Source organism: Cebus imitator, unplaced genomic scaffold (genome assembly GCF_001604975.1).
Source record: "Cebus imitator isolate Cc_AM_T3 unplaced genomic scaffold, Cebus_imitator-1.0 Scaffold5, whole genome shotgun sequence".
Lineage (NCBI taxonomy): Eukaryota > Metazoa > Chordata > Mammalia > Primates > Cebidae > Cebus > Cebus imitator.
The window spans coordinates 3,651,451-3,673,956 of NW_016107320.1; the positions used below are offsets into that span (position 1 = coordinate 3,651,451).

The 22,506-nt window shown below is 46.2% G+C and overlaps 1 protein-coding gene and 1 non-coding gene across 4 annotated transcripts in view; one reads left to right on the forward strand and one right to left on the reverse strand.

Moving 5' to 3' along the window:
* The window catches only part of MFHAS1 (malignant fibrous histiocytoma amplified sequence 1), a 111,071-nt gene extending 106,749 nt beyond the window's left edge, over window positions 1–4,322 (reverse strand). For 2 of the 3 annotated variants that reach the window (XR_001827307.2, XM_017535648.2), the window contains exon 1: window positions 743–3,882. Coding sequence is in view for 2 of the 3 variants with exons in the window: in XM_017535648.2 (XP_017391137.1) it covers window positions 743–3,740 (2,998 nt within the window). In the remaining variant the exon portion in view is untranslated. Of the gene's footprint in view, window positions 1–742 lie in introns of all 3 variants that reach the window. The other variant, XM_017535636.2, reaches the window with a different exon arrangement.
* Window positions 4,323–6,503: 2,181 nt separating this feature from the next.
* LOC119472486 lies at window positions 6,504–6,606 on the forward strand. Its single transcript, XR_005201638.1, has one exon. It is a non-coding gene; the product is annotated as a U6 spliceosomal RNA (small nuclear RNA).
* Window positions 6,607–22,506: the final 15,900 nt, after the last annotated feature.

The following is a 22,506-nucleotide window of genomic DNA, read 5'->3' on the forward strand; positions in this document are numbered from 1 at the left end:
CGTCATCTATCTTCCATGCCTGAGTGGGTGGAATGGAGCAGCAGCCCCAGGACTTAGTCATGCATTATAGCCTGAAATTTTTGTCTTTACTCATCCATCGTTCACTCCAATTTCAAAACATTTTCTCTGGAATTTTCTTAAGAAAAGTGAGCAGTAATTTTTACTTTTTAATTACACTCAATGTGAGCACAGTGCTTAAATGCTTGAGGGGATGAATATCCCATTTTACATGATGTGATTTCTATGCATTGCATGCCTGTATCAAAACATCTCATGTGCCCCATAAATTTACACACCTATGTACCCACAAAAAATTGTTTTTTTAAAAACTGAGTTAAAAAACTCCAACTCATCTACTCCTTCGAGATGTGTCTAATCCACTTTAGCCAAGGCTCAGAAAGAGGCTAACATCAGATACTGCCCAGCGTCTGCTCAACCACCTGAAATTCCTTCCACCAAATGTGGGCTACATTGAGAAGAGGGGAAAGGAGATGGTAAATATGACTGAAACACATCTTGGAAGTCAGTCTATTAGGAGAGGATGACTCTTATAACTGCATTTCATAAAGCTCAGGTACTTGCTGCCTTTTGCTTGTCTCCAAATCTCCCTCTATTTCCCTTACACAGCTTTCCTGGAGAACTCGTGAAGTTAAGTAAACATTCTGCCAAATGAGAAACAAGTATCTCCAAAAGCGTATCTTACAGCATATCAGAGAAGAACCTTGTCCCTCTCTCTGCTTACCTGGAAAAGCATGTGGATTGGGCGATCCTCTCTTAAGGCACTTAGAACAAAGAATGTGCACGGTGTAGTGCAGTCCAGGCCATTCCTGAAGCAGGACATTCAGTTCCTCTACCAAGGGGGTTATGGCTTGCCATGCGGTCCATATATTTGGTAGTGATGCATGGCTAGCAATGGACAGGGTGTCTGGCTGCAGGACTCCCTTGGCAGGTCTGTAACTCACCACCACAGGAACTTTCCCTCTATAGGCAAAGATCTGAAATTTACCATCCGACCTGTGCACCACGTGGCTGTTTATCTGGACACTGTACCTTGCAAACAACCCAGGTGGAAAGGTAAAAGGAAAGCTATACTCAATCTGCAGCTGCTCAGCCACAAAAGACTGCCCGGCTAGATTGGTCCCGTTAATCCAGGCTTCTGCATGGGGCACCTCATTCTGCACATAGCTTGGGAACTTGTACCAGGCTGTGGACCCATTCAAAGGCTTGCCCTTGGGTTTATTGAGGCAGTAACAGAGTCCCATCTTCTCCAGCAGCTCCAGCAGCAGTTGCAAGTCCTGCTGGGCCTGGATATGAGGCTTAAGCAGCAACCGAATAACATGGGCTGGCAAGAGCCCATGCAACAGAAAGCCCTCCACATATTGATGGAGCTGGGTGGCGCGGAGCAGTTCCTGGCTCGGGGTGGGGAGCGCCATGGACGAGGAGCTTTCCCCCTCCGCCTTGCCCTCTCCACTGGTCCCCAGGAGCAGCTTATGCAGCAGCAAGGAAGCATCCCTCTGGAAGAAGACATTGAGGATGTCGATGAGGCGGGTGAGGTTGTGGAAGACGTGCTCCTTGAGCGCCGGACTGTCCTCAAAGTACAGTAGCTTGCCGCTCTCATGCAAGTAGGAGAGGGCACTCTGCAGTCGGTCCTCGGTCAGACCCGCCTGCAGGCCCAGGCGCGCTGAGTCCCACCAGCTTAGCCACAGTCGCTGTGCCTGAGGTGGCTGGAAATGCAGTTCCTCCAGCACCTGCCAGGATCGAGGCAATACTCGGTGTAAGTTGGGGAAGATTTCTCGGTGCTCAGCGACTGAGAGCAACTTGTCCCGAAGACGTTGCAAGTGGCGCGGGTCCCTGCAGCTAACAGGCAGCACCGGGGAGAGGATCTGCAGTCGGTGGTTGAGCAGGTATTGAAAATGGGCCTTGCGCCGTCGAAGGTTCTTGTCTGAAACGCCGTAGTAGGCTGCGTGGGGGCTGGCGGAGCGCAGCTCGAAGTCCCGGGTCAGTGCCTCGTCCACCACCTGGGCCAGGCGGCTCAGCCCCTCCGCATCGTGCTTCTCCTGCAGGGCGATCTGGCGGTGAATGTCCAGACACTTCTCCTCCAGCTCGCGCTCCCCGCACAGGTCCGCGTGGGTGCCCACGATGCACACCACTGCGTGGGGCACTCTCGCCCCAACCCGATGCAAGAAGGAGCCCACGGTGCTGGGAAAGCGGCGAGGCTCATAGGTGGCCAAGTTGACCACGAGCACGTACAGGGCCCCCGGGGACAGGAAGAAAGGCTGGATCACTTCGTAACTTTCATCCCCAGCTAAATCATACACAATGAACCGCAGGCCCCGGGAGGCATCGGCCGTCCAGCTGGTCACCTCGATGCCCTTGCTCACAGGGGGGGGTGAAGGTGGGTAGCACTTCTCCTTGTCCCCTCCTCCCGGGCAGCCCTCCACCCTCTCCTCTGTGAGGCAGTGGCGCAGCAAAGTCTTTCCTGCAGCCTTATGCCCCATCAGGAGCAGCTTGAGCCGGGGCTGCACCGCCGGCTGGGAATGAGCCAGCTCCTTCTGGTAAGCTGCAATGTAGGGGATCCCCTTCATGCAGACCTCGTAGGGGGGCTGGATCAGTGGGTTGTCCTTGATCTTCCACAAGCCCACCCGGGAGAGTTGGCCAAAGTTGTCGGGCAGCACCGCGATCTGGTTCCCCTGCAGCACGAGCTCCTCCAGGCCGGTCAACTCGACGATGGAGTCCGGCAGGTAGCGGATGCGGTTATTATCCAGCCACAGGGTGAGAAGCCGACCCAGGCCCGAGATAAGGGATGGCACGGAGGTGAGCTGGTTGCGACTAAGGTAGAGCTCCTCCAGACCAGCCAGGGGCAGCAGCGCGGCAGGGAACTCCTCGAAGAGGTTGGAAGAGAGGTTGAGCATTTTGAGCCTCTGCAGGCAACTGAACTGGGCAGGCAGAGCCTGCAGCCCGTTGTTGTCCAGCATGAGGCTCTCCAAACTGGCCAGCTCGCAGAAGCCGGCGGGCAGCGTGCCAAGCTCGGCCCCACTCAGCCAGAGGATCTTGAGGGCACGCAGGGCATTGATATCCTCAGGCAGGCCCCGCAGCCGGTTGCTAGACACGTCCAGCTCCTCCAAGGCCGCCAGCTGCAGCAGCTGCCGGGGGAAGGCAGTGAGCTGGTTGTGATCCACGTCCAGGGTGCGCAGGCGGGAGAGGCAGGAGAGGGAGTCGGGCAGGTGCGCCAGCCGGTTAAAGCTGACGTCCAGCTCCTCCAGGTGGGCGAGAGCGCCCAGCTGGGCGGGCAGGGCGGGCAGCTGGTTGTGGCTGAGGTTGAGCTTCCGCAGCTCCCTCAGAGCACTCACCACCTCCGCGCCCAGGGCGGTCAGCCCGTTGTGGCTCACGTCCAGTTCGGTGAGGTGGTGACCGAGCTCGGCCACCGCCGGGGGCAGCCGGGCGAAGCGGTTCCTGCGCAGGACCAGGACGCGCAGGCTGCCCAGCGCCGACCCCAGCCCGTCGGGCACCTCCTCCAAGCCGTTGTTCCCCAAGTTCAGCGCCTCAATGTCCCCAAGGTTGGCAGGCAGCACGAGTTGGGCGGGGGCGGGGGACTCGAGCGGGTCGGACTCGGCCCCCGGGGAGGCCCGCGCGGCGCTGAGGGTGAGCTGGCGCAGGTTGCTCCGCAGCTTCCTGGCGCGCAGGGCGGCGTCCCGCCACAGCCTCGCCGTCTTCAGGTTGCCACTGTCCAACCCAGCCATGGCGGGGCCAGGCCGACAGCCTCGCGCGGGCGCGGGAGCCCACAGCTACATGCCGCGCCGCGCCCCGGGCCCTCCGGCTCCCGCTCCTGCCTGCCCTCCCGTGCTCGGCGGCCGGCGACTGCGGGTCCTAGCGCAGCCAGCGGCCAGGCGCCCGCAGCTGGGGGGCAGCGGCGGCGGCTTTGGCAATGGGAGCAGCAACGTGGGGCGCCGAGCTCGTGGAGGGCAGCTCGCATTCTCCCTGCGGCCGGGCCATGGGCTCGCCGGGCAGCAGGGCCGCCGCCCGCGCGCCGCGGAGGATGCCTGCTCCTCCTCCCTCTCCGCCCGCCGCGCGGCGTCTCAGCGTGCCCGGCTCCGGCCCCGCTACCCTCGCAGCCGCGGCCCAGCGGCCGGCAGCGGCGTAGCCTCCGCGAGCTCCTGGGGGAGGGCGGCGCTCGGCCCCGCGGCAGGCATGCTGCAGGCGCACGGCCGGGGGACAGCCGCGGGGAGGGGGCGGCGGCGCCTCCTTGTCTCCGCTTCCCCGGGCTCGGGCGGGAGCGCGGGCGCCGCGTCCCCGGCGCTGGGAGGGCGCGATCGGGAAGCGGCAGCACCGCCCGCCCGAGCGGCCCCCACGTGACCCGCGGAGGCGCCGCGTTTTCCCGGCACCGCCCCGGGGGCGGGGGCTGCGGAGAGCGCCGGGTGCGGGGCCGGGGGCGGCTAGCGGGGGGCTGGCCGCCTCCCGGGACCGCGCTGGGCTGAGAGGTCGTTCCCGCGGTGGATGTGGGGGCCGGGGCCCCCCTGGTGGGTTCTCCCGCGTCGGGCTCTTTGTTGGCCCCCAGTCTCTTAGGATTTCTTTTTCTTGTTCTCTAATGCATCGGATCCGCCCGCTTCCCTTACTCATCCTTTACCTGCTCCCCTGCAGCTCGCGCTGCATTCACACCGTGGTAGAACTGGCAGAACTTGGGGGCCCTGGGTGTCATCATAGGAGCTTAGGACAAAAGTGTGGTTAAACAAAAGCAGGAGAAGAGCAGGCAACCATTCATTCATTTGGCAAATATTTCCTGAGGCCCTGTTTCGTGTTGAACATGAGACAGGAGTAATGCAGGGTGGTCAGAGAAGAAAAAATTCCAGGCAGCAGTTTCACTTGACTAGAGGCTATGGGCTGAGAAGACCCTGAAAACCAGGGTGTGTACCAAGCGGGCTAAGACCCGCTGGACCCAACGTGATCCTGGATTTGACTTAGGTTTCTCCTAGGACCTCATTATACGCTCATTAACATCCTAAATCACCCCAGTGCCGTGACAGTTCCGGGGACACCCATATTTGGAGCAAAAATGGGTGGCACCACAGTCCCGAGATATCTTCCCACTTTTTCAGGAATTTTCACGAATATTTCACCCCTTGGTTAAAGAAGTCCATGAAGGTAGCCGCCACCAAACCCCCCTGTGTGTGACCCTCTCTGTAGTATACCCACAATCCCTTTTCCTGAGTGTACTTTCCCCTTTGCAATAAATCTCCATATTGTCACTATTTTCTTTGTTGTCCTTGAACTCATTCTCTGGACAGTGTCTAGAGCGTAGACCTTGGCTGGTGTCAATGTCGCACTGAAATTAGGGGATCTCCCCCAGCCCACCGGTATCAGACCTACCGAAACAAAGGTTTTAAACCCCCTGAGGAAGGCTTTTGAGCAGGTGCCCAGCCAGTCTAAAGGAGGGTTGTTATGGTGGGATACCAGGTGTTTTATCTTAGGTATCCCATTTATCTTCACAACAACCCCGTGAAACAACAACCACATCCCCAGTAATACAGTACATGTTGCTCTGTGGGTTCAAGAAAACGGCAGCTGTTTCAGGCAAAACTCACAGTCCAGTGGCCAACTCTAATGCTTATTTATCTTGCTGTTGGAAAACGTTTATTTGCGCTCACATCTATGCTAAGTCAATAATTTCCTCCGAACTTACAAAAGCCTGGAAACCTACCAAGACTCCCAATGTCCCTCAAGTCGGTTGATAAGGAAACAAATAGTTTTCAGGGACCGAAAACTGCGTTTAATTGGTTAAAGGCACCACCTGACCCACTGCAGCTCTATCTGATAGGCGCTATGGCTGTTATTTGGGGACCCATATTCCGTGCAGTAACATGAGGAGTTAGTCTTTCCAAAGAGAGCAGCTGAACATCTGAGGCTGGAAATCCACCCGACTGATGGTTATCAGGCTGTGGGCAGTACATGCTGTAACTAGAGGATGTTCCCCAGGTCTGCTGGGTCCCCGAGGCTCTGACACCACAGGTGAAATGTGAGTAAGTGAACAGCGAGAGTAATTTGTGTTCTCTCTGAAGGACTTCCCAAGAGTTCAAATGGCTCGGGGTAGCCCCACCTACATTCCCTCCCAGAGACACTCAGAATTTTATAAGAAATATTCAAAATATCTAGGCTGACCCTTTTCTCCCCCCACAGAGGAGGAAATGGATGCAAAGGTAACTGACTTCTCAATCAGCCAGCAAGGCAGAGCACAGGCAGGACTGCTAACTCCCCATGTGGAAGGTATTCCCGTAATCATCACCCGTACTCACACTGTTCTCAAGCCCAACCCCAAATTCTCCATCCTGCAGCTCCTTGTAACACAAATATAAACTCGGCCTGGGTAAGGAGACTGGAGTAGGCATCACCGTCCTATGCCACCTTATGTGATTATGTCTCAGTAACTGGTAGCTGTTCCTTTTTAGAAGTCATCAGAAAATTATACATCCTTCTGCAGAAGCTGGAATCCATTGAAAAAAAAGAAAATTGTGCTCACTTCAGCAGCACATATACTAAAATTGGAACGACACAGAGAAGATTAGCATGGCCCCTGCACAAAGATGACATGCGAATTCATGGTGTTCATTTTTTAAATAATATTGTTATTTTTAAAATTATTTTAAAAAGGAAAAATGGCCAGACATGGTGGCTGACACCTGTAATCTCAGCACTTTGGGAGGCCAAGGCAGTGAATCACTTGAGGTTAGTAGCTTGAGACCAGCCTGGCCAACATGGCAAAACCCCGTCTCCACTAAAAATATAAAAATTAGCCAGAATGGTGGCGCACACTTGTAATCTCCAACTACTCAGGTGGTTGCTTGAGGCAGGAGAGTTGCTTGAACCTGGGAGGTGGAGGTTGCACTGAGCCAAGATCACACCATTGCACTCCAGTCTGGGTGACAGAGTGAGGAGACTCTGTCTCAAAAGAAAATTATACTTTTTTTTTTTGGAGATGGTGTCTTATTATGTTGCTCAGGCTGGACTCAAACTCCTGGGCTCAAGCCGTCCTCCTGCCTCAGCCTCCTGAGTAGCTGGGATTATAGGTATGAGCCACCCTGACCAGCTTATACTTCCACTTTAAATGTCCTTGGAGAACTGTACTCTTCCTTTGTCAGGAGGCCATCTGTAATTTGCTTTATCTGATGAAAAGAACAGGATAGGATCCTGAGCTCAGGCCTCGCTGAAGCCCCAAAGCCTGGTGTGAGCAAGTCTGCTCAGTGGGGCAATTCTTTGTGAGTTCCTCAGCCTGCCATGTGCTGATACAGTGAATATAGTAGGAAGCCTTGTAAGAATCCTTGTCTATGAGTTCTTTGAAAGTCAGCATGTTGATGGGTGCAGTGGCACACGCCTGTAATCCCAGCACTTCCAGAGGCTGAGGCAAGCAGATTGTTCAAGCTCAGGAGTTCAAGACCAGCCTGTACAACAAGATAAGACCCCATCTCTACAAAAAATACAAAAATTAGTTGGATGTGGTGTTTCACATCTGTAGTCCCAGCTACTCAGGAGGCTGAGGTGGAAAGATCACTCAAGACTGCAGTGAGCCAAGATTGCACCACTGCATTCCAGCCTGGGAAACAGAGTGAGATGCTGTCTCAAAACACAACACAACACAACACAATACAACAAAATAAAGCCAGTATATTAAAAACTAGAAAGTCAAATCAGAACTCAATGATAAAAGAAAACTCTTTGGAAAGAAATTGTGTTCCATATAGCTTTAAAAATTTTTTCTTTGTGCTCTCCATGTTCAAAGAAATTGCTTAGTAAAGAACTATAGAAATGATAGGTGGGCTGGGCACAGTGGCTCCACACCTGTAATCCCAGCACTTCGGGCGGCCGAGGTGGGCAGATCGTAAGGTCAGGAGTTCAAGACCAGCCTGGCCAACATGGTGAAACCCCATCTCTACTAAAATTAAAAAATTATCCAGGAGTGGTAGCACACCTGTAGTCCCAGCTACTCTGGAAGCTGAGGCAGGAGAATCGTTTGAGTCTGGGAGGTGGAGGTTGCAGTGAGCTGAGATCACACCACTGCACTCCAGCCTGGGCAACAGAGCAAGACTCTGTCTCGGAAAAGAAAAAAAAAAAGATTCATGAAAGTTATCTTTTTTTTTTTTTTTTTTCAGATTGAGACAGGCTATGTTGCCAAGGCTGGTCTCGAACCCCTGTGCTCAAGTGATCCTCCCAAGTATCAACCCAGGCAAGAAGGACTCCTGCCATGGGCACCTAACCTGGCCCTCATCTCGCCATGCTGCACCCCTTGTGGTTAAGTTTCTGATAGGCCAAGGGGCATGGCCCCTCCACTTTCCAGAACACACGTATGAAGGATCCTGAATTCCCAATGCAAATAGTCTCAAGCCTGGATGGGGAGGGTGGGGCAGTCTTTCATAGTCATTCAAAGGAAGTTGTTGAGATGGGCTTCCCTAGGCCTGGGGGTTGTACAGGAGCTGGACTTCAGCTGTTTAACCACGAAACTCCTCTCTGTGCTGGATGAAACCCGGGTTAGGACAAGGAGTGTGAGTGGGCCACATCTGGTAGGGTGATGTAGCACATTTAGATATTTAGGCATGTGGTATGTGGGCCTTCACATGTAACCTTTCCCCAGGTCCTGCAAAGGATAGGAGTGGCCCTGCAAATGGCAGGGTTTTTCTAAAAGCAAAAACAACAGCATAGTTTGGAGAACAGAAACTCTATTATAAACGTTCTTGCCTTAGAGATCTATCCAATGTCATGGACCTAATCTATAAACTTTCCAAAACCTTTTCAGCTTAAGCCTTTTAATGTATTCTGTTTTCTGACTCTTGGATTGTTTTCTCTTTCGCTGCTGCCTTGTGATGGCAAGAATGTTTCATGCACACTGGCCTTTTCCCAGAGTCCAGACCCTCTCTGCAAGGGCAGAGTCATTAGGAGAGTGGAGAGTACATGGAAAGAGGTTGTGTCTTAAGTGAGGCCTTAAAACATGGCTGTTTAGAGGGGAGAATCCTAGATGCTCCCGATAAGTGTCTTTTGTCAAGAACAGTCTTGATTGGCCAGGCGTGGTGGCTCACACCTGTAATCCCAGCACTTTGGGAGGCCGAAGTGGGTAGATCGCTTGAGGTCAGGAGTTCAAGACCAGCCTGGCCAACATGGTGACACCCATCTCTACTAAAAATACAAAAAAAAAAATGAGCCAAATGTGGTGGTGCACTCTGGTAATCTCAGCTACTCAGGGGGCTGAGGCAGGAGGATCGCTTGAACCTGGGAGGTAGAGGTTGCAATGAGACAAGATCACACCACTGCATTCCAGCCTGGGCGCAGAGCAAGACTCTGTCTCAAAAACACAAACAAGCAAAAAGTCTGGATGGAGGGGGACAAGAGTAGTTTATTCCTATCCTTTGCTAAAACTAACAATGAGCCCCAAGTAAGCTTTCTTCCCAGGTTTCTTTTGTTCTGTCTTTAACATACTCAGCCTTCCTCCATCTTGACAGAATTACCTCGACCTTGCTAATGCCCTACCTACTGTCTGACTACCTTACTTCCTTTCTCTGTCAAATATCTTCCGTAATTGGTCTAGGCTAATCTGGCTCCTCTCCCTTGCTTCCCTACTTGGGCCAGGCCAGGAATCTGGTTTCCATCCCCACCATGCCATCAGCCTTGCCCTCTAAGGTCAACTCACCCTTTGTCCTTCCTTGACCTCCCATCGCTGAAGATGTTAAACAGCTTCCTTTGGAAACTTTCTCCTTTTTTGGCCTATATGATATTTGGTGTCACTTTAAGGTTTGGGTTTTCAAAAAGAGTCCCTGTAAAGGCTAATTATTTCCTTCTAGGGATCAAGTTTGCAATTAGAGTAAGTGCTACCAAATGGAGCACTGTAACTACATGGGCAGAGTGGCCAGGATTTGCCTAGATAATGGTAGTTTCTGAGGAGGACATTTAGTCAATATGTTTTTTCCACTTACATTTAGATTTTTCTATTTCTATTAAAGATGCATTTAGAAAATCATATGAGTGCACTTTTCCACTGAATTTTAATTTTATCAACTACAACTTTAATCAAGTCTCGATATTAAGGTGACAAAATGTTCCAATGTGCACAAGACGGAGGGGTTTCTCAGGATAGGAGACATTGTGTCCTTAAAGCTAGGGTAATCCTAGGAAACTAGTACAATTTGTTAATTGACTTGGTCTTTAAAACAAACCCTTTAGTTTGCTCTCCCTTTACCCTTCAGGAGTTCAAAAAGCACAGCTTCCAGGAAATGTAGTACTTTTTCAGCTGCTTTAGTTCTGATTTAGACTTTGGCTCTGATTTCATTTACCTAGCTGTTTACTACCTTAGAAGACAGGATATTCATGGGCTGGAGGCTCCAACTGACTTTGGAGTATGAAAACTACCTGTCTAGTCTTGAAAGAAAATTTGGCAATCTCTTAATCCTTCCACACAAATGAGACCCAGGGCTGGGTTACAATATCTCATGAGAAAATAAAGTGAGTTTTCTCCTTGAAGTCTGAAGAAGCTGAGGATATACTACCTGTATCATGAAAAGGAGCAAAGGACTTCCCACAGTTCTCCTTTCTTGTAATTTTAGATCATATTTTGCTTTAAATGAATGACAGCAACAGCAATGCTTCCTCCTATGTGGTGAAAGGTAAGAGAAAATCTCACCTTCGTGACTTTAATTAGGGCATACGCTTCTTGGCTTGTCTTTGGAGGAGATAGAAGTGGAAAAAGTCAAGGGAAAAACAGAAAGAGGAAAAGGAAGAGATATTTATTTTAATTAATTTATTTATTTTTGAGATAGGGTCTTGCTCTGTTGGCCAGGCTGGAGTGCAGTGGCATGATCTAGGCTCATTGCAACATATGCCTCCCTGGTTCAAGTAATTCTCCTGCCTTAGACTCCCAAGCAGCTGGGACTATAGGCATGCATCATCAAGCCTGATAGGCATGCATCATCAAGCCTAGCTAATTTTTGTATTTTTAGTAGAGACAGGGTTTCGCCGTGTTGGCTGGGCTGGTCTCGAACTCCTGACCTCAAGTGATCTACCCACCTTGGCCTCCCAAAGTTCTGGGGATTACAGGCTTGAGCCACTGTACCCGGCCCGGAAGAGATATCCTTCTAAAAGATGTTAGGCTTGGTCCCAAGCAGGGGACTTGAAATAAAGTCTTAAAAATTGACATCAAAGGGTTTTGCCAAAGGAGGTCTTGGTGGTCATGTCATTCTCTCCTTGCACTGGGCATCACTCACAGAAATCTCAGAATAATCACTGTCATAACAGCTAACAGCTCTTAAAAGTTTTCTATGCACCCAGGCACCGTGCTGTGTGCTTTTCATACAATATTTCATTTAATCTTCACAACAGTTCTGAATAGTAGGTTCCATTAGCCTCATTTACAGATGGAGAAAAATGAAAGCAGAGCTATTGAGTGGCAAAATTCACTCAAAATGAGACTGACTGTAAAACCCATGTATTTAATCACTGTGCTAATTCTTGGGAGCTGGGAGGGTGGAGGGGATTGGTTCTTAATTGATTGGGAGCAGAGTGTGTATTTTAAGCTGTAGAGAAGAGGGAAAGAGGTACCAGCTGGAGCCAGTTCTGCAACCCAGTCTTCAGTAGAAATTGAGCTGAACCCCTACAAAATTGAAGAATATTATATTGGGCAATCCAAAGCTCTAAACAAAGTGTCCACAACTACAAGTACTGGGCTTAAATGTCACTGCAGGAAACCAACAGAATTTCTATGCTAGTTGTAGATCAGCTGTGTTTGTTCAATTTGCTAGTTTTACACAGAAAGGGTCTGATACCAGTGCCCATAAATCTACACTCCAATTAGCAGGTGTTTCAGATTTTGTATTTTGATAAGGGCATTTTTTGAAAAAAGATGGAAGATGACTTGTATTAAGCTCAGATTAGATACAAAGAATCTGATCTCTTTTGTTTGGATTTTTAAAAAATTTTATTAAAAAATATTTAAAACATACCTCAACCCTCTTTCCCAAATTTAATAAATGGGCCTTGGACTGACCATCTGATTTGAAAGCAAGCCAGCTCCGATCAGCAATGACTAAGAAGCCTGAGGCTTGCCACTTAACTACAAACATGGAGCATAAAGTATGTGTTCAAGACACCAGCTCCTCCAGAGAGCAAAGGCAAAACCGTACCCAGACGACTATTGTTTTTTCTTTCCCTGGCTCTACAGAAAACTCATTTATCTTGGAATGAGCAACATTACATTTAACATTGGATCCCTTTGTGTTTCCAGGTCAAGTGGGAACACATATGCTCACTACTGGGGAAAATAAACTGCAATGTATGTTTAGCATCCGTTGAAAGTACTTTCAGCTGAAGATATTCCATAGGACCCAGGCCATTTCACTGCAAGCCAAAGGATTTGCCTCAACATCACCTAAAATTCCAGAACTTTTCCCAGGGGTCCCGAAGTAGCAGTGTCCCCTCCCAATCCCCAACTACCCACCATTCTCTCTCACAATCCTAGAACAAACATCCTCTTTCTGAGAAAAACAAGGAAAATTAGTCCAGTGAAAGATAAATGGAAAACATCTGTGAAATAGTCATGACTCGTTAGGCTAACTAGAGCATACCTGGCAAAATGAAGCATATCCAGGAGGAGAGAATAGGGAGAAAGGGTTGCAAAGAGGATGCCCCATCGTCCCCTGCTTCATGTCTATTGCTAAAGGCAAGTATTGGACAGGGAGCCACTCTTTTGTGGGGCTTTTTGAAAGGGGCCTATATTAGTCCGTTTTTAATGGACTAATAAAAGCATACCTGAGACTGGAAGAAAAAGAGGTTTAATGAACTCTCAGTTCCATGTGGCTGGGGAGGTCTTCACAGAAGGAGCAAGTCATGTCTTATATGGATGACAGCAGGCAAAAAAGAGAGAGCTCGTGCAGGGTAACTCCCTCTTATAAAACCATCAGATATCATGAGACTTATTCACTATCATGAGAACAGCACAGGAAAGACCTGACCCTTGATTCAATTACTTCCCACCAGGTCCCTCCCATAGCATGCGGGAATTCAAGTTGAGATTTGGGTGGGGACATGACCAAACCATATCAGGGCCTGTATGGTGCCTCTGTGAAAGGGAGAGCAAGGCATCACTCTCCACAGACCCAGCCATGCTCCTAGGTGTGGTGAGTGAAGCTCAGGTGCTTTGTCTTCCACTCCCTCCAAGGGTGGTGTGTGCAGAACGTAAGCTGTGTATCCCTAGGAGTGGAGTTTTAGTTACCAGCCTGAACTGTGACTGCAGTCACAGTGAGACAAATGGTTTAAGACTTTGCTTCCATCCACAAAGTTTTGAATTATTTTCCATGTTTAAAAATAAATGTACTTAGTACCTGCCTTTTAAATAAATGACACAGGGATATTCTGCCCTCCTTTTCGAACATTCTAGTTGCAAAATTTCTGAGGTGTCTGCAATGACATAACACATATTATAAAGCATAGCATTGAAAATGTAAAGTCCTGCCAAGCCTAGTGGTTCATGTCTGTAATCCAAGCATTTTTGGCGGCCAAGGCAGGCAAATCACTTGAGGTCAAGGAATTGGAGACCAGCCTGGCCAACATGGCAAAATCTCGTCTCTACAAAAAACACAAAAATTAGCTGAGCGTGATGGCAAGCACCTATAATCCCTGCTACTCAGGAGGTTGAGGCATGAGGATTGCTTGAACCTGGAAGGTGGAGGTTATAGTGAGCCAAGATCATGCCACTGTACTCCAGCCTAAGCAATATAGAGACTCTGCCCTCTCCCCAAAAAAAGGCATACAAAAAGAAAACGTTAAGTCCTACCAAATGATTGTAATTATTGTTAATAATATTATTATTATTACTGAAGACAGACTAAACTTTGACTTCTTTTTTTCTCTTGCCCAAATTCCTACCCTAGGGACTTGGAGAATCATGGCCTATAAACCATCAAGTCTCAACAGAGAGGTTATATTTAACCCTAAATAATGTGGCCTGCCTTCTAACCTGACTCTGGTGTAACATCACATAACAAATAAGGAAGTAAATCAAAATATTTTAACCCAAATATATTTCCTTGCCGTACCTTGAAATTGTCCTGCACAATCATCTCTTATGGGGAAAAATCTGCATTCTGCAGAGAATCCCCTTTTCCATTTTAAGTCCAGTAAGAAACATTTACAATCTATTCTCTCTGAAGCCTGCTACCTGAAGCCTTCCTCTGCACAGTGAAAACTTTGGTCACCACAATCCTTTATCTTAACCCAGACATTTTCTTTCTATTGAGCCCAGGTCTTTAGATATACTCAACAAATTGTCAACCAGAAAAAAATTAAATCTACCTATACCCAGGAAGCCCTGGTCTCACTTTGAGTTGTCCCCCCTTTCTGACCTGAACCAATGTACATCTAAAATGTATTTGATTGGCCGGGTGCAGCGGCTCATGCCTGTGATCCCAGCACTTCGGGAGGCTGAGGTGGGCAGATCACTTGAGGTTAGGAGTTTGAGACCAGCCTAGGCAACATGATGAAACCCCATCTGTATTACAACTACAAAAATTAGCCAGGCCTGGTGGCGAATGCCTGTAATCCCAGCTACTCTGGAGGCTGAGGCAGGAGAATTGCTTGAACCCAGGAGGCAGAGGTTACAGTGAACCGAGATTGTGCCACTGCACTCCAGCCTGGGCAACAGAGTGAGACTCCATCTCAAAAAACAAACAAAAAAGAATTTGATTGATGTCTTATGTCTCCCAAAAATTTATAAAACCAAGCTGTGCCCCACGCCAAGGGCACATATTCTCAGGACCTCCTGAGGGCTGTATCATGGACCATGGTCACTCATATTTGGATCAGATTAAAATGTTTCTTCAAATATTTTAGAGTTTGACTTTTTTCATCAACATTATGAAGCCATGTGTTTACTAAAAAACAGGAGAAACATGTGCCTAATAAGAACATGTGCTAATAAGAACTTGCTAAAATAAGCCCAACTAAGAAAAATGTGCTCTAGGTGTGGGACATAGCTTGGTTTTATACATTTTTGGGAGACATAAGACATCAATCAAATTCTTTTTTTGTTGGTTTTTGAGATGGAGTCTCACTCTGTTGCCCAGGCTGGAGTGCACTGGTAGTTTTTCCATTTTTTTGTAAGATAATATTGTTCCATTGTCTTGGTGAATCTTGAATACCTTTATGTTAACATTTAATTTATATTTTCAAAACAATACTTGGAATATTAAGTTTATGTATTAGAGGTTTGACTTTGTTCTAGTGTGGAACACTGAATGTATTATTATTTTTATTAATTGGGCTTATTTTAGTAAGTTCTTATTAGCAAGTTTAACATGTTGTACAAATTAAATGAAAATATCCTCCAAAATTATTTGGAAACATTATAGAAGCCTTATCCTAGCAGCTTAGGACATAATCTTACGCCCCTGCTGCTTATCATTACTGTGTCACAGGCTGTGTCTCTGCAGAGCAACTGGATTTAACTGGAACCAAACTCAGGTTTCCTTTTAAATTATAGTGTTCACTTTCTTGCAGATGATGTTCTTAAAATTGATAGTTTTAGGTTATTTTTATGTATCCTCATGCGTAACATTAAATCTGACAAAAGATTCTAGGACATGCTTTTAAAAATATAGTTGGTATGATGCACAACTTTTTTGTATCTGTGTAAATTTCCAATGATTCTTTAACCATTCCCTGTCTCCCCCAGCAGTGGGCTGTCAGGAGCCATTTGTCCACGTGACCTCACATCCTTGCCTTCGATTCATTAGACCTGAGGTGTGCACTTCATTGAAATGGGGCCAAAGTCACTTTCTTAGAAATTTGGACTTGGTCATGACTGTAATCCTAGCACTTTGGGAGGCCAAGGCAGGTAGATTGCCTGAGCTCAGGAGTTCAAGGCCAGCCTGGGCAACACGGTGAAAGCCATCTCTATTAAAATACAAAGAATCAGCTAGGCATGGTGACGGGCACCTGTAATCCCAGCTACTCAGGAGGCTGAGACAGGAGAATTGCTTGATCCCAGGAGGAGGGGTTGCAGTGAGCCAAGATCATGCCATTGTACTCCAGTCTGGATGACCGAGCAAGACTCTGTCTCAAAAAAAAAGAAAAGAAAACCAAGCGAGACTCCATCTCAAAAAAAAAAAGAAAGAAAGAAAGAAAAGAAAAGAAAAATAAATTTGGACTTGAGGTTGAGAGAAGGAATGTCAGTCTTTCTCTGGGTCCAGATGGTAAATTTGGAACCATAAGCAGCCATCTCCAGACTATTAAGGGGCCTTAGGAGCAGAGAAAATCCAGTCCACCAAGAAATAAGATGGCAAATATGAGAGAGAGGCCACATTTCTTGGGTTTCCAATCACATTTTGCTTTCTTGACAGGTATTCTTGAATCCTAGCTCCTCTCCCTGCCTTCAAGACTTACAGTAAATCTCCTGCTTTTGCTAGAGTGCCTTTGAATTGGTTTCTCTTCTTTAAAACCCAAAGAATCTTAACATAGACATTTTTATCTGGAAGTGAGTTTACAAGTTACAGTCCATTAAAGAAAATTGTCATATCAAAGCAGATGGGGTGAGAAGTGGATAGTCCTCTAACCAAGGAACAGTATGTTTTCGTGTGTGCAGTTCCTGCAGCCTTTCAGGGAAGTACAGTAATAGCAAGAAAGAGAAAGAGAGACTTCAGGACAAGCTTGCCTCACTGAAAGAAGACAGAGGAAAATAGAGTAAGCATACAGTTATGGACCAGAAGCCTTTCTAATCATAGCCAGCCATCTAAGCTTGCTCAAAGTTAGTCTAAAAAAGCATCTGTAAGAGCCAGCCATGGTGGCTGATGCCTGTAATTCCAGCACTTTGATAGGCCAAGGTGGGCAGATCACCTGAGTTCAAGAGTTCAGCCCAGCGTGGGCAACATAGCAAAATCCTGTTTGTACAAAAAATACAAAAATTAGTCAGATATGGTGATGGGCACCTATAGTCCCAGCTACTCGGGAGGCTGAGGCAGGAGAATTGTTTCCACCTGGGAGGCAGAGGTTGCAGTGAACCGAGATCATGCTACTACACTCCAGCCTGGGCGACAGAGTGAGACTCTGTCTCAAAAGAAACATATCTATAAGGACACTAACCATGCTAATTATGTCTCTTGCTTAGTAACAACCAGATCCTTTATTGTAACCACTTTTGAAACTAAAATTGGGGTGTTTATTGGGAAAATGTATAATTTTGACAATTAGAATGAGAATATCTGATAGAAACCAGAAGACCTAAGAACTTCAGCTTCAAAACTTCCACTTTGATTCCCAAAACCCTGCACATGTCTGTTTCATTCCATTCATCCCATCAGATAAACACGCTGAGACCTCACCCCTTGTAAAGCAAATCAGCTTTACAACAGCTTTGCAACTTGTGGACACAGGTGACATTTCATAATTTATTACAGAAAAGAAGTGCCATCATAAGTTAAAGGAAATGATGCCAGGCATGGTGGCTCATGCCTGTAATCCCAGCACTTTGGGAGGCCAGGCAGGTGGATCACCTGAGGTCAGGAGTTCGAGACCAGCCTGGCCAACATGGTGAAACCGCATCTCTACTAAAAATACAAAAACTAACCAGGCATTGTGGCACATGCCTGTAATCCCAGCTATATGGGAGGCTGAGGGAGGAGAATTGCTTGAACTCAGGAGACAGAGGCTACAGTGAATCGAGATTGCACCACTGCACTCCAGCCTGGGCAACAGAGTGAGATTCCATCTCAAAAAAATAAAATAAAATAAATAAGTTAAAGAAAATGATAGAGAAAATATTTTCAATATATATGACATAGGGTTTATGGTAAAAATATATAAGGAGTTCCTACCAATCAATTTGTAAAAGATGAGTACTATAATACAAAAATGGGCAAAACAGTTTGCATTAGGAGAAATGCAAATAGCTAGTGAATATATATATATTTTTTTAAGGAGTTTAACTTACAAGAGTAATCAAACTGATGCAAATTAAAATAGCATACCATATTTAGCCTTTAAAATTGGAATCAATTTTTAAACATCCAATATTAATCAGAGAATAGGCAAAAGGAAAACCATCAAATACTGCAGCTAGAGGTGCAAATTGGTAGAACGGTATATAGAGCATTTAATAATATACAGCAAAAACCTAAGAAAATGTTCTACACTTGGGAATTATTTTAGTTTTAGAAATTCCTGCTAGCCAAAAAGCTGAGATAAATAAAAAGTTTTCTAAAAAGGCCAGGCACGGTGGCTCACGCCTGTAATCCCAGCACTTTGGGAGGCCAAAGTAGGCAAACTACTTGAGGCCAGGAGTTTGAGACCTGCCTGGCCAACATGGTGAAACCCCATCTCTACTAAAATAAAAATTATGAAAAAATTTTTTTTAATTCTAAAGAAATAGAGATGAACCCAAAGATCTACATACAAAGATATATAGGGGGGAAATCTGGAAACACCCTGGATTTCCAACAGTAATGAATAAATAAATGTTGGCATGGATATATCATAGAATCCATGTAGCTATTAAAAATCGTTTTCCAAGAAAATTTAATAACTTTTAAAAATACTCATGCCATAATATTTGTTCAAAAGATCAAAACACAGTCCTTTATATAAACATGACCCTACTTTGATAAATAAAATAGATCTATATGTAATTATATGTATATGTATGTATAAATATGTTTTCATAGAAAAAGCCTGAGAACACGTGCATCAGTTTATGAGTAGGTGTTACTTCTGCTTACTGAAATTAAGCAGTTTTCCTTTCTTTCTTTTTTATTTTTCAAATTTCCTGTAATAGGTATGATCTTTATCAGAATAAATAATATATCAAAAGAAATTCATGCAAAAATACACATGTACTTTGTCTAAGCAATCACAAAAAATACTTGTAATATTTAATGTTATATTTCTATATCTCAGTTTATGATTGAGAGCAAATATGTCCACAAGGAAATCTCCCTCTTTCCTGGAATATCACTCTGTGCTTCCTTCTTGGCCATAACACAAGCCTTATCCAACATGTGCAGTTTCTCTAAGTTAATTGCATGAGACTCATAAAATTGGGGATTTTTAAATACATTTCAACAATGTCAGGAATCTGGTTGCTTAGTATTTCAGTACAAAACATTTCCAGAACTCTCACTTCTAGCTAAAAAAAAAAAAAAAAAGAAAAAAGGAAGCAGATGAAGTTCTGAACATGCTGTCTTTGCTTAACTTTAATCCTGTTAAAGAGACTCTTGCTTCATCCTGTTTTAAAAACACCCTTTTCCTTTACCCCTCATCCCCTTGTGTAGAGCTGATCATTGGACAATAGGCAAACGTGTGTAGGGGTCAAGGGTAACAGCAGGTAAGGAGGCCAAGAGCCCCAAAGTGAATTCAGCATGAGAAGTAAGAGTCTGGGCTAGTGGCCCATATTATACTCTAGTTTGTTTTCACCCAGCATTTGCCTGGAAGATGGTGCTTGATGTCTTGTCCAAGTTGATACAAACACGCTACCAGCAGACCCCACATGTAAGGATTTAAGGCATTACCAAAGACTGGGTGCAGAGGCACATCGGGGCCAATGGTAACTATCACATTGATCATCTGAGTTAGGTGAAGTTTCATGATCAAGTGATAGAAAAAGCCACATGGTAATATGAAGTCTCTACCCTCCCTCACTCTGCGGCTATGGACAAGGTGCATAGCCACTGTGACTGTCAATTCTGTCAACTATAAAAGGAAGGAGTTAAATTACATCAGATTTTTTTTTTTTTTTTTTGGAGACAGAGTCTCGCTCTGTAGCCCAGGCTGGAGTGCAGTGGTGTGATCTCAGCTCACTGCAACCTCCGCCTCCTGGATTCAAGTGATTCTCCTGTCTCGGCCTCCCAAGTAGCTGGGACTACAGGCACATGCTACCACTTCCAGCTAATTTTTGTATTTTTCGTAGAGATGGGTTTCACTATGTTGGCCAGGCTGGTTTTGAACTCCTGACCTCAGGTGATCCACCCGCCTTGGCCTCCCAAAGTGCTGGGATTACAAGCATGAGCCACCATACCCAGCCTCAGCATAGTATTTTTACAGAGTAGTTTGGGTCACAGAGGAAGACCCTGCCTTAGGAAAAGAATAGGTTGGAAAGATGTGGGGAAAGTTATAGAACTGTAATTCCAATATCCCTAACCCCATCAAGATGTAAATAGCATAGCTATAATGAATTCAAAATCTTTGGATTTTCATTTCCTGCTTGACATTAATAATGTAACATATCTATTCACATCTATCTCTCTGACATTTACCTATTCTTTCAAGAGACTACATTAGAAGCAACTTAATGATGATACAGATGCTTAGCATCTTGCTGCTTTAGAAGCTGGCTAGAGATGTGTTGGGCACTTCTGTATGGAAGGAGCACACTGGCAGCATCTTTGCCAGGGGCCACTGAATCAGGGTGCTAGATCATAGCCCTCTTTTTTGGCCAGCCTCACTGAACATGCAGAGCTGATCTCATGGGTCCTGGGTGATCTGCAATGAAGTCTTAGTGTGTAACAGAGACGCCACATCCCCAGAACAAAACAATAGACCGGCCCTGGAACTGTGGACAGCAGTGTGTTTTTATTTTATTTATTTATTTATTTATTTATTTTTATTATTATTATTATTATTATTATTATTATTATTATTTTGAGACGGAGTTTTGCTCTTGTTGCCCAGGCTGGAATGCAATGGTGTGATCTTGGCTCACCACAACCTCCACCTCCTGGGTTCAAGTGATTCTCCTGCCTCAGCCTCCTGAGTAGCTGGAATTACATGCGTGCGCCACCACGCCTGGCTAATTTTGTTTGTTTGTTTATTTATTTATTGAAACAGAATCTCCCTCAGTTGCCAGGCTGGAGTGCAGTGGCACGATCTCAGCTCACTGCAACCTCCACCTCCTCGGTTCAAGCAATTCTCCTGCCTCAGTCTCCTGAGTAGCTGGGACTACAAGAACCTGCCACCATGCCTGGCTAATTTTCATATTTTTAGTAGAGATGGGGTTTCTCCATATTGGTCAGGCTGGTCTCAAACTCCTGACCTCAGGCGATCTGCCCTCCTCAGCCTCCCAAAGTGCTGAGATTACAGGCGTGAGCCACTGTGCCCAGCCTAGTTTGTTTTTATTTTAAAGTGGTTAACCTTGGTTTGTTAGAGCTCTTATAAAAGTCTTGCAAAAGGTGAAATTTGGTCATTTAAACTTCATATTGCTCATCTTTTTAGCTTTTTGAAAAGTATTGCTATTGTGTATTTTATGTAGTTTTGTCCCCTCCCCCAAATTCAGTCAAATGCAAATTAAGATGAAAATAAAACAATTAAAAAGAGTAAGACATTGGGAGGCCGAGGCTGATGGATCATAAGGTCAGGAGTTTGAGACCAGCCTGGCAAATATGGTGAAACCCTGTCTCTACTAAAAATACAAAAAATTAGCCAGGCATAGCCGCACGTGTCTGTAGTCCCAGCTACTTGGGAGGATGAGGCAGGAAAATTGCTTAAACCTGGGAGGAGGAGGTTGCAGTGAGCCGAGATTGTGCTACTGCACTGAAGTCTGGGTGACAGAGTGAGACTCTTTCTCAAAGAAAAAAAAAGCTAGAAAATAAAGGGCACTAACAAATATTTGATGAAGAAACAATGGACTCTATTTTTGAAATTCCTGTGGTGCCCTGTACACCATCATTGTTTACTTGGAGAAGAAGTTGGCATATATTGCTCTCGCTCCTGGGACACAGGGTTAATGTTCCCTTAACACAAGCCCCCCACTCACTCCATCCCAGCTGGAGATGGAGTATGTATGGTACCTTTGTATGGTACCTTACAGGCCCCCCCGCCCCGCCACGTTCTACTTACAGGAAAGCTCTCTTAAGATGTTTATGAGAACCTCCTCCCTCTGCTTTTTCTTGTAACCTTCCCTAGAAGCCTGTTCTAACCACCCTGATGTGGTTTGCATCTGTGTTCCCACCCAAATCTCAAGTTCAGTTGCAATCCCCAATGTTTGAGGTGGGAGCTGATTGGACCATGGGGTGGATTTCCCTGGGTGCTCTTCTCATGATAGTGAGTGAGTTCTCGTGAGATCTGGCTGTTTAAAAATTGTGTAGCACGTCTCCCCTCCCTCTTACTCCTGCTATGGCCATGTAAGAGATAGGGGCCTGCTTCCTCTTCGCCTTCCACCATGATTGTTTCCTGAGGTCTCCACAGAAGATGAGCAGATGCCAGAATCGTGCTTCCGGTAGAGCCTGGGGAATGAGTCAATTACACCTCTTTTCCTTATAAATTACCCCAGTCTCAAGTATTTCTTTATAGCAACGTGAGAACCAGCTAATACAGAAAACTGGTACCAAGGATCAATAGGATCCCTACTCTTATCTTGTCTACCTCTTTATTTCTTTACCCATCTCCTCTCTCCTCCCTCCATGTACTTACCATTACCTAGTATGTTTGTTTGTTGCCTTTTTCCCCTGTAAGATTATAACCAAATAAGGAAGGGAATTTGACTGTTTTATTCACTACTGA